The 12,670-nt window shown below is 43.3% G+C and overlaps 2 protein-coding genes across 2 annotated transcripts; both read right to left on the reverse strand.

The window, feature by feature from the left end:
• Positions 1-685: 685 nt before the first annotated feature.
• Positions 686-7,385, reverse strand: LOC136181151 (stonustoxin subunit alpha-like). Its single transcript, XM_065961647.1, has 3 exons — positions 6,976-7,385; positions 6,809-6,855; positions 686-3,709 (listed from the first exon to the last, which is right to left on the reverse strand). The coding sequence occupies exons 1-3, from the start codon at positions 7,368-7,370 to the stop codon at positions 3,135-3,137; spliced, it is 1,017 nt and encodes a 338-aa protein (XP_065817719.1). The 5' UTR covers positions 7,371-7,385; the 3' UTR covers positions 686-3,134.
• Positions 7,386-7,564: 179 nt separating this feature from the next.
• LOC136181069 (NLR family CARD domain-containing protein 3-like) lies at positions 7,565-10,593 on the reverse strand. The gene is made up of 4 exons (XM_065961279.1): positions 10,576-10,593; positions 8,350-10,169; positions 8,070-8,243; positions 7,565-7,974 (listed from the first exon to the last, which is right to left on the reverse strand). The coding sequence occupies exons 1-4, from the start codon at positions 10,591-10,593 to the stop codon at positions 7,785-7,787; spliced, it is 2,202 nt and encodes a 733-aa protein (XP_065817351.1). The 3' UTR covers positions 7,565-7,784.
• Positions 10,594-12,670: the final 2,077 nt, after the last annotated feature.

The following is a 12,670-nucleotide window of genomic DNA, read 5'->3' on the forward strand; positions in this document are numbered from 1 at the left end:
GGGTAGCACAAGTTCTTCAGACAGCTCATGTGTAACCTTGTAATAAATAAACTGATGTAGAGTGAGAAAGACTTTCATCTACTTGTGTTATTTTGTGTCGAGTGTCTAAAGTGTCTTTGGTAAAGAAAAGGAGTTCAGCAGATCCTGATGCAGAGCGACCACAGTCAGGTCAGGTCGATGTCGATTTCACTGAAAACCTGTAAGCCTTAATAAGAATCCTGCAGTCAGAATACAAAATAAAGAAAATCACAAACTGAATGATAACACCTGTAGATGTCATCTGGCATTCTGGATTTACTCAACTTATTGTTAGAAGAAACGATAGAGATGCATTATAGCCTTCAGTGTGTGTAACTAAATGGTATATGGTAAAAAAACACTTCAATGGTGTGTTTATTTGTTCTGTTATCATTTCTCTCTTTGGCTTCCTTTTTGCTGCTTCACTGTTTTTTATACATTTTCAGCTAAGAGGAAAATGATCCTTCGATTGGTCTTGGCGCTATCCAATTCCCACGGTAACCTGACTCGTCATCAATCTTAAAACTTTTCTTATTTCAATAAAAGTAACTGCTTTCATTTATCAATATTTCACCTCCAAGCAGACCCTTATTCTAAAAGACTGAACACATTGGTTTGGGTTAGGCCACGATAGTAAAAGAGTTCAAAGAGGAGACTTTAATGCAGCGAGGTTACAACTGTTTATTGTGTGTGGTTCTGAAAAGCAAGGAAAATATCTATGAACAAAATTCTTCACATATACATTCCTATTATAATTGTAAAGTAATCTGGGGAAGCAGTTTTCCACTTATACAATGTTAACCATGCATCTTTTAGCATCCTTACCTTCCTTTTTCTCATTTTAACACCAAACAACACAAATCAGAATTTAAGTTAATATCACCATTAAATGAATCTGAATTTTAGTATCTATTCAGTTCTTTATCTTCTGTTTACAATTTAAACAAACCAGTTAAATGTGTTCAATATTAATTATTATTTACCCTTCTAATTTAATTGTTTCCTGTGAACACTACACTATAAAACCAGAATGCAGAGTGCATCACTATGAAATAAACAGCCTACATTAAATACATGTCACCATTCAAACATTCTGAACAGATAATTACCAAAGAACACAGCACACTTACCAAAGGTATCTCTGCTGTCTTCCTTTCATTGAATTCAGCCTGAAAGTGTCTCAGCCTCTCACCTCACTCCTGCTCTCACACACACCGCTGACACTCCTGTCTGTCAGTTAGAGCCACTCAGCAGGTTTACACACCTGGCTCACAAAGGTTACCTGATTTCCTGACCTGCTCAGTGCTGCTCTCCAGTGTTCAATACAAACTTTAAATAAAGGCTGACAACAGAGATAACCTGATAAGTAATAATAAAGCTGATTAACCTTTAAACACAAAGTAAATAAAAGCATATTAATATTTTCATTTTCTGTTTGTCCTTAGATTTTAACAAAACAAAGACTGATTTAAAAAAAATCCCCCAGCCACCAAATATTTGTTATATGGAAAATAACTTTTTTTTTCATAAATAACAACAGTGATCAAGTAATGAAATTGGCATCTAAAGGCTTAAAATCCTCAAAATGATTGAATGTTTGGTAGTTTTGAGCAGGGCTGAAGTTGTTTAAGAGATTTATGCAGAAAGAAGCAAAAAAAAAGTAATCTGTTCTATTTTTACAGCAGATTTTTGGAAGTGGACATTTTTGTCCTTAATGACTGAAGAGGGTAGTAAATTAAACTGATGCCTGAGGGTTTAAAGTGTGTCTTATACAGCAGATTTGACGGTCATAACAGCTTATTTCAAGGACCTTCATATAAAGTGTTACCCAAGAAGAACTTAGACTGAGGTTCTGTCTGTGTTTAAACAGATGTCATGAAACACTTTAGACTGTGTGTGGGGGGAGCGAGTGAGGAGAGAGAGTACGAGGTGAGAGAGTGTGTTCTTCAGGTGTGAGCGAGAGGCACGTTATGATGCCGGGGACCGGAGCAGAAGAAGCAGGAGAATGTATCAACTTGGAGAGGGAGGGGGGCACGGGGGTAAACTCCCCCACTCACTCCTTTCACGACGTTATCAACCGCAACATGACACAATGTTTGACACACACACACACACACACACACACACACACACACACACACACACACACACACACACACACACACACACACACACACACACACACACACACACACACACACACACACACACACACACACACACACACACACACACACACACACACACACACACACACACACACACACACACACACACACACACACACACACACACACACACACACACACACACACACACACACGAGTCCCCACAGTTCGCCGAGTCGGGTGACGAGGCTTTTATAGGTTTGGTGACGTGGGGCTGTACTCCTACGTCATACTGTACTCCAAAAAAACTGTTAGAGTTTTTCAAACAGAAGGGCAGACACTATGCACATTTCTAACACAATATTTCAAATTTCAATACTTTGTACTCAAATGTCGAGATTGGGACTTGGATTGATCCATAACACTACTTAATACTCAAATACAGAGGTTTAGAGTTGAAGAAAGTGGTTTTAGGGTTTAGTTACTCTTTAACCAGAGCTGTCTCAGTGCTGCGGTTTGGTCCAAAACCTGACTGGAAGACATCCAAACAGTTGTTCAATATCAAGAAGTTATTTAACTTCTGAAACACAGCTTTGTCTATCATTTGACCTCACAGAGGAAGATTTGATATAGGCCTGTAATTATTCATTATTGTCTAGATTGTTCTTTTCTAGTAGTGGCTTGATGACTGCTGTTTTCAGGGCCTGTGGGAAGACACCTGAGAGACAAGTTTACCATTTGTAACAGATCTGGAGCCATGACTCCTCCTCCTGCTGCCAATATCAAGACAGCAGGAGGAGGACTTTAATTGTTTAATTGTCACTTGTTTTTTATTGGTGAGATCAGAACAATACAGACATTAAAGAAGGGGGTCCATTGTTTTTCTGTAATGTGGAACATTTAAGCCCCATTACCACCCCCACCCCCCATTATCACACCCACCAACCATGAAACAGACCAGCTGGACAGAGTGAACAGAGTCAGCTGATCTTCAGTCAGCAGTGTTTCTCAGACTGACAGACCACACAGAGACACTGAAGAACCAGGAGACCATAACCCAAACCCAGGATAGAGAGGTTCAGTGAATGTGGTGTTGAAGGTGTGGAGGTGGATCAGTGTGTCAGAGGAGACTCTGTAGAAGGACAGAGAGCCAGCAGGACAGTCCACATACACTGCTACTCTGTGAGAGACAGAGGAGGAGGAGGAGGAGGAGGAGGAAGAGGAGGAGGAGGAGGAGGAGATCTCTGTTCTTATGTTATTGTGTCTGACAGAGTAACCTTCATCAGAGCAGATCAGACTCCAGGACTGATCACTTAATCCAAAACAACATTCATCACTGTCTCCTCTCCTTCTGATTCCTCTGTAACTCACTGATACATGAACATCTCCTCTCCACTCGACCTCCCAGTAACAGCGACCAGTCAGACCAGTCCTACACAGCAGCTGAGGACACCAGTATTCAAATCTGTCTGGATGATCAGGATATGACTGAAGCTCCTCCACACGTGTCACCTTCCTGTTGTTGTCAGACAGTTTCAGTTTTCTGTTCACTGTGTTTGTGTCCAGTTCCAGCTCACAGGCGTCTGATGGAGAGAACGAGACACAACACAGCTGCAGGTTATCATCTGTTCATTCATCAACAACATTACTGTTCTAGTTTGAAAGGTTTAATCATAACAGAAACACAATCTGGACAGCAGCAGGCACAAACCAATAGTTATCTAACCTCTGAATTTAGCCAAGTCATAAGATCATGTTCTGATACACAAGACACACACACACACACACACACACACTCTTTCCTGTTAAGAGACCAGTTGTCTGTCCAGGAAACTTCTAGGAAATGGTCTTCATATAGCACACATGTTGTAATTGCTCAGTGTGTTGATTGCCCAAAAAAGGATGATTGGGATGTTATAAAAGTTCCGGTTGAGCGAGGACGCTGGCGTGTATGTCGCCGCTTCACGATCCGTGACAAAAATGGTGTTTCTTTTGTGCTATCTATGCTTCTCCCTCCTACTTATCCTCTACTAACAGTCTGCAAACAGATCGACTTTGCTGCTGCTTTCAGTTTGTGTAAACTGACAGCTACTCACCATCTATGACGATCAGCTGTTAGCGCTAGCCGCCGATCAGCTGTTAGCTTCTCGCACAGCTATCAGGATATCCTCACCAGTCTGTGATCACTGGACCCTCGCCTGCCTTATTGGTGGACCGTCCTTCTTCGTCGGCCACGTCGGCTCCCTACCTGGCTTGGACCCGTCGCCCTGCGCCACCTGTTGGCTACCGCTGGCTGCCGCTTCCCCCCTACTCTGGCTCGGCTGCAGGCGGTGAAGAGGCCTGCCTGACAACCAGACTGCCGGCTGCTGCTCTCCTGCTCAGATTGTGTCCAGACGGGTCCCCCATCTGCCACAAAATTGGTCCTTTCCTTATCCTGGTTTGGCTCTCATTCCTGCGGTTTTCCTGACCCCGGCTGGCGCCCGGTAACTTGCGGCTTTCAGCCTGCGGCTAGCAGCTGCTCTCCCTGCTGCGGACATGGTACTACTAACATACTCCGCTCTGCAACTCCAGAATCTCGCCTGCCACTTCTCTCCGGACAACCTTGCTTCCATTAAATCTTTCGGACTCCTGCGCCGTCCTCACTACGTGCATAGGGCTGCCCGATGCAGATGCAAGACCATGCTATCCCCACTGTAGTGTCTGACCGGCGCCATCATCACAACAAATCACACGTGCACAGCAGAAACCTGATACCTGTTGTTGTGTGTGTTGACAGAACCACTCCTCTCTCCCCCTCTGCTTCAGAATACACCACCGCCTCATTTATGCTGCAGAATGCTCGCTCCCTTAACAACAAAGCAAACCTATTTCACTAAATATCAAACTTTACTGACAGATCCACGTCATCACAATCATTCAAACCGATGGTTTTATTTAGGCTATAATCGCGCATGTAGTGAGCCGTTTCCAATAAGTAACTTTCATTATGACAATTTTTAAACATAAAATAAAAATTAAAAATAAAAGTCTGCCACATACATATTGCATCAGCGCCGTCTCGCCTTCATTATCCCGGATGGACCTCAGAGGACCGGACTTATACACTAATGTAATCACTGATGTAGAGTTAAACATTAGACTAACACAAAGACCATAGAGCCTCCAGTTTTCATTAATATATTTCAATATCTTGCATTTATCATCAATTGTGATTTTTAGTTTTAATAAAGAGTGCACAGAGACATGGCGATGGCTTCACACATTTCACCTCCTCCATACTCAGCACATCTTCATCAGCTGCATGTATTTATTCTGTAAATAATTCAAGTGTGGACATTAAGTCGGGGCACCTCTGACACGATCATTAAGCCATATATTTGATCATAATTAGTCACAGTGCAGACGGAGATGCCCACGAAAATATGTGGCCAACAATTCAAAGTTTTTGTTGGTTGATCAAACCTTTGATTAATAATATGATAGAGTGAGGGAGAATGCTGACTGACGTGTCCTCTCTGCCACTATATGAAGAAATCAGTGTGGGTCCTGTAAACATGTAAACATTGCAGATATACTCGTGCGTAATGATGAACGGTGGATGTTTTGGCACATAGGACAGCGTGAATGCAGCAGCGACGTGGTGTCATTCTCTGAATTTTCTTCAGTTCGTGATCCTCCTGCTGCAGCAAACTACCGATATGTCCATTTTATCCTTCACTTCATTCACAAGTTCCTTTGTTTCTGGGTCAGAAAGTTTCGTTTCTTCGTCTAAACTTCAGTTTTCGTGATCCAACGCTGGAAACCTTTGATCTGCCCCCTCGTTTGTATGTATTTTCATTCACGAGCTGCTTTGCATTGACCGTTTATGGTTGAATGTGGGCGTGTAGAGGGCGGAACATGGGACTAATGTACGTGCGCACATTTCCAGGTGGATCGTGATTTATAAAGGGAACATTGCGTGCAGGTGTGCGTACGAACGGTTTTATAACTCTGAATCATTTTGTGCGCACGCCATTTCTGGGTTTTTGGCACACGTACATTTTTAGTATGAATTTAACGCACTCTTTTATAAATGAGACCCCTGGTCATTTTTAAAAACCTCCTCAAACACCATCTGTTCACCAAAGAATTCAGCCTCATCTAACACTCCCCTCAGCTGATCACCCACTCCCTTTCTCCTTCATTTGTTTGTCTAGTGTTTCTATCCTTTCTCTTCTCTGTTTGTGTTTTTCTATTCCTCTCTTGTTGTCTCCCATTACACCCCCCCCCCCCCACCCCCACCCACCACACACACACACACACACACACACACACACACACACACACACACACACACACACACACACACACACACACACACACACACACACACACACACACACACACACACACACACACACACACACACACACACACACACACACACACACACACACACACACACACACACACACACACACACACACACACACACACACACACACACACTTTGTAAAGCATCCTTGGGTTTCATGAAAGGCGCTATATAAATCTAAGTTATTGTTATTAACTTCTCCGAGAGAAATAAACAAATCCTCTGTTCACAAGCCATAGTCTCTGTCTGATTGTTCAAGAGCATTTACTCTTCTACACTCCAACATGTGCTGCTGTGTTGTGTTGAAGAGAAATGAAAACACACTCACACTTCCTCAGACCAGGATCCAGTCTGTGCAGTCCACTATGGTCCAACCTGGAGGAAGAAACCAGATCAGAATCTATTTCATACATCTTCATTTAAATCCAGCATCAGACAAGAAGCAGAGTTCATCATTCAGAAACAGTGAGACAGCTTCTGTGTGTCTGTCTGTACCTCAGTGTCTCCAGTCTGCAGTGTGGATCCTCCAGTCGAGCAGACAGCAGCTTCTCTCCTCGTTCTCCTGGATGATTGTAGCTCAGGTCCAGATGTCTCAGGGGGGAGGAGCTTAGAGCTGAGGCCAGAGACGCACAACCTTCTTCTGTGATCAGACAGCCTAAAAAACTACACACACACACACACACACACACACACACACACACACACACACACACACACACACACACACACACACACACACACACACACACACACACACACACACACACACACACACACACACACACACACACACACACACACACACACACACACACACACACACACACACACACACACACACACACACACACACACACACACACACACACACACACACACCATGCTAACATCCCGTCATAACCATGCAGCTGAACAGAATAGACTTCATAATCTGATACTAATCAATATTTACTCTGGTGACAAATAGTGAAGGTAAGACAGAGCGTGAGATAAACACACAGACTGCTTTGACATCAGCAGTGATGTAGAAACAGTGCTGAACTGTTTCATCTGAAATAAAGATTCTTTAGTTCTTTATGTTCCAAACATTATCCATGGTTTGTTTGTTGGTGGGGAAAGAACTTCATATTTAACTTTCTTTATTCCAGTCCAGCTTCCTCAGACTAAAAGACTGAGAGCTATAGAACGAGCTCAGAGCTTTACAGCTTTAATGTGGAAACATACAGGAAAACTTTAAACCACCACCAAGGCCCATTTAATAAATGATTCATCAAGAAAACATGATCTTAGATGAATAATGTGGATCAGCAGCACACTAACCTGAGAGTGTCCAGTCTACAAAGTGGACTCTTTAATCCAGTAGACAGCAGCTTCACTCCTGAATCCTGCAGGTTGTTGTTGCTCAGGTCCAGCTCTCTCAGACTAGAGGACTGGGAGCTGAGGACTGAGGACAGAGCTTCACAGCTTCTCTCTGAGAGGTTACAACCACTCAGCCTGAAGAGGATATGTTTGGTAAGTTAATCAAAATATCAAATAAACTTAGTACATTTAAGCTTATTGGGTAAACTTTCACATGAATCAGTCCTTACCTGAGAGTGTCCAGTCTACAGAGTGGACTCTTTAAACCACTACACAGCAGCTTCACTCCTGAATCATGCAGGTTGTTGTTGCTCAGGTCCAGCTCTCTCAGACTAGAGGACTGGGAGCTGAGGACTGAGGACAGAGCTTCACAGCTTCTCTCTGAGAGGTTACAACCTCTCAGCCTGAAGAGGATTCAGAAGAACACAAATGAAAGCAATGACAAACTATAGTTGTTATTTCTGAATGAAGAGAACTACATTTGAACTGGATAGTTATGTGAGCACGTACAGAGCTTTGTTTGAAGCTTTGATCACAGGCAGCAGCCTCAGAAGAGCCTCCTCTGAAGCAGAGTATTTCTTCAGGTCAAACACGTCCAGATCTTTTTCTGATGACAGTAAGATGAAGACCAGAGCTGACCACTGAGCAGGAGACAGTTCATCTGTAGAGAGACGTCCTGATCTCAGGGACTGTTGGATCTCCTCCACTAGAGAACGATCATTCAGTTCATTCAGACAGTGGAACAGATTGATGCTTTTCTCTGCAGACAGATCCTCACTGATCTTCTCCTTGATGTACTTGACTGTTTTCTGATTGGTCTTTGAGCCACTTCCTGTGTGTGTCAGCAGACCTCGTATGAGATTCTGATTGGTCTCTAGAGAAAGACCGAGGAGGAAGCGGAGGAACAAGTCCAGGTGTCCATTAGGACTCTGTAAGGCCTGGTCCACAGCACTCTGATATAAATGTGTTGGGTCAGGTTTTTCTCTGAATACTTTCGACCACCTGGATGTTGTTTGTTCTTCTGACATCAGATTGACTCCAGAGTTGATGAAGGTCAGATGGACATGAAGAGCAGCCAGAAACTCCTGAACACTCAGATGGATGAAGCAGAACACCTTGTCCTGGTACAGTCCTCTCTCCTCTTTAAAGATCTGTGTGAACACTCCTGAGTACACTGAGGCTGCTCTGATATCGATGCCACACTCTGTCAGGTCTGAGTCATAGAAGATCAGGTTTCCTTTCTGCAGCTGCTCAAAAGCCAGTTTTCCCAGAGACTCAATCATCTTCCTGCTCTCTGGACTCCAGTGTGGATCTGTCTCAGCTCCTCCATCATACTTGATGTTCTTCAGTTTGGACTGAACCACCAGGAAGTGGATGTACATCTCAGTCAGGGTCTTGGGCAGCTCTCCTCCCTCTCTGGTCTTCAGCACATCCTCCAGAACTGTAGCAGTGATCCAGCAGAAGACTGGGATGTGGCACATGATGTGGAGGCTTCTGGATGTCTTGATGTGGGAGATGATTCTGTCGGCTTGCTCCTCATTTCTGAACCTCTTCCTGAAGTACTCCTCCTTCTGTGGGTCAGGGAACCCTCTGACCTCTGTCACCATGTGAACACACTCAGGAGGGATCTGATTGGCTGCTGCAGGTCTTGTAGTTATCCAGATGTGAGCAGAGGGAAGCAGTTTCCCCCTGATGAGGTTTGTCAGCAGCACATCCACTGAGGTGGACTCTGTGACATCAGTCAGGGTCTCGTTGTTTTTAAAGTCCAGAGGAAGTCGACACTCATCCAGACCGTCAAAGATGAACACAACCTGGAACTCTTCAAACCTGCAGATTCCTGCTTCTTTGGTTTCAGGAAAGAAGTGATGAACAAGTTCCACCAAGCTGAACTTTTTCTTCTTCAGCACATTCAGCTCTCTAAAAGTGAATGGAAATGTGAAGTGTATGTTCTGGTTGTCTTTGTCTTCAGCCCAGTCCAAAGTGAACTTCTGTGTTAAGACTGTTTTCCCGATGCCAGCCACTCCCTTTGTCATCACTCTTCTGATTGGTTCATCTCTTCCAGGTGAGACTTGAAAGATGTCTTCTTGTCTGATGGTTGTTTCTGGTCTGTGTGGTTTCCTGGATGCTGTTTCAATCTGTCTGACCTCGTGTTCATCATTGACCTCTCCAGTCCCTCCCTCTGTGATGTAGAGCTCTGTGTAGATCTGGTTCAGAAGGGTTGGGTTTCCTGCTTTAGCAATCCCCTCAAACACACACTGGAACTTCTCCTTCAGGTTAGATTTGAGTTTACGCCGGCACTCTGCAGCGACTGTTACTGAATAAAGAAATAACTGAAATCAATGAACAGATCCTGATATAGATCACATGACTATCTGAGTTTGGAACTTTAAAGCTCTTTGTCCTTTTTCTAAAATACTAAATCTGTTAAAATGTTCTCACTGCTCTGCAGACAGTCAGCCAGCTCCTCCTGCTTCATTCTCCTCAGGAAGTGCAGAGTGATCTTCAAAAATGCCTCTTTACAGCTTCTCCCCTGCTCTTCATCCTCACTCAGACTCTCTAAGCATTCTGGGTAATCTGGACTCAGAACCCTGTGGACTCTCTTCAGCTCGTTCTTCACAAAGGTGATGATGTTCTCCTCCAGCAGCTGGAACAGAAGGAGACACTGGATATTTAATATAAACTGGTAGAAATCAACATGTGGTTCATCTGTCAGTCTGAAGGTCAGCTGGTCTAAACAGAACAATAACTTAACATTAAATTATTGTACTGGTAGTGTATTAATTAACAGTGTGTTGAACACACCATAAAGATGGAGTCCAGGTCTGTTGGATTCTGCTGGTCTGATTGATCTCTGTGAACGTTGGAGCTCTCCTGTTGAACTCTGTGACAGGACATATTACACAAGAAAACAACGGGATATATATAATGAAACTCTGAGCCAAGATATGATTCTTTAAACAACAGAGACATAACATTAACTTCATTTTTAATTCTCACCTTCCATCAGCAGGACGTCCATCTTTAAAGTCAATAATGAGACCCTTAGACCGGTCACTCTTCATGGACACACAGCTGGGTCCAGGAGAGTCTGGTCTCTGTTCCTGCATCCTGATAGAAAAAAATAAACAAAGAAAGATCATTTTTAATCAGATTGTTCCAGTTTAAACTGGCAGATGGATAATCAGTAATCAGGAGGCAGAGGTGAAGTTCTCCGCAGTTCTCTCTGTTTCTATTAGAACAGTATCTCACTCAGAATACAGCCAACACTGTGTCTGTCCTCAAATTCTTTAGACTGATGAAAGTAAAGTTAACAGAAGATGATTCCAGAGGAGAGGAGTCTGAAAACTGGAGGCTCTACCTCCCATAGTACATTTAGAGACCGAGCAGCATTTACAACGAGCAGCAACTACTATTAGGATACAGAACAGATCAAGATCAAGAACTTGTCCATAACAACTTCAGGAACCTCAACCTGGAACTCACTTCTGGGACAAAGTCTTCAGACTGACATCACTTCAGATGGGAATAAGTGCTGCTTGCACCATCACAGTAGTTTTTATATTGTGAGTAAGTCCAGTATTTGGATCCTACAAGGTTTGTAGAAACACTCAAGAGCTTTAAAGATCTTTGTCTGCAGTCTTCATGATACATCTGCTCACCAGTGTCCTGCCAAGAACACTGGACCAAATGTTCAGTATACCACCATGACATCATCCCTAATGTACTAAACATGCCTCAGCTGGACTCAGACACCATTCACTAAAAAAAGAATCAAGTATTAAACTATGTAGTCCAGGAGAAAGTGTAGTCAAATATCAGTACAATGGTCAGCTGGATCAGCAGGATGTATGGACCAGGTAGGTTAGTGAACTTGACCTGAAGCTTTCAATGCCCAACATCTCACCAGCAGAACCTCATCAGGTTCAGGATCTGGGCTGTGGACAAAGTCAGGACATCCAACATCCACCTCGTGGACCATCATCCTCTAATCACAGTTTTTAAACCGTGGCTCCCATCCTTGATGGTGCATGCTTTAAAATGGACGTGCAGAAGCAGACTCTCAGTGAATGAAATCTGATATTGTGGACAGTATGTCTGTTTGTTTTGGTCATCATTGGGAGTGAGGAAGGAGAGGACTTTCATTCTACCTGAGGGAAAAACAAAAATGTTCATTCAATAAAAATGCTTTAATTGGGGTGCTGGTGGCCTAGTGGTTAGTGTGAGTGTCCCATGCAGGGAGACTGTAGCCCTCCAAGCGGGTGGCTCGGGTTCAAATCCGACCTGTGGCTCCTTTCCTGCATGTCATTCCCCATTCTCTCTCTCCTTGATTTCCGACTCTATCTACTGTCCTGTCTCTAAATAACGGAACAAAAAGCCCAAAAATAAATCTTTCCTCAGATTTGTCTCTTTTTAAGGTTTGGCCTATTATTTTGACTTTGTCTAAGAATATTTAGCTTCTTTCTAGTAGGGCTGTTTTTGCTTTGAAGTCATAAAGTCCATCACACTGTCGATTCTTTTCCACATTTTACAGCCTTCAGGCAGGTCAGGGTTCAAATACAAACACTTCAAAAGAAAAAACACAAGATCGAACCAAAGCACACAATGATCATGAAGTGGTGAGAAAACTAAATGAAGCTGATGAGGAAAATGAAGACAGGTGAGTAGAGTAGAAGGGAAGGTCTGGGCTATTGAAACCTAGAAGAGAAGGAGGTGAATTCTGAGGACCTCTGGTGGAGAAGTAGGAGAAACAGGAGAAAAGTACGAGTCCTGGGAGAGGTGAACATGGACTGAAGACTGAGAGTGATGTAAATGGCTGAGGATGAAAGAGTGA

The sequence above is a fragment of the Labrus bergylta genome, chromosome 2, assembly GCF_963930695.1.
Source record: "Labrus bergylta chromosome 2, fLabBer1.1, whole genome shotgun sequence".
In the NCBI taxonomy this organism is placed as follows: domain Eukaryota; kingdom Metazoa; phylum Chordata; class Actinopteri; order Labriformes; family Labridae; genus Labrus; species Labrus bergylta.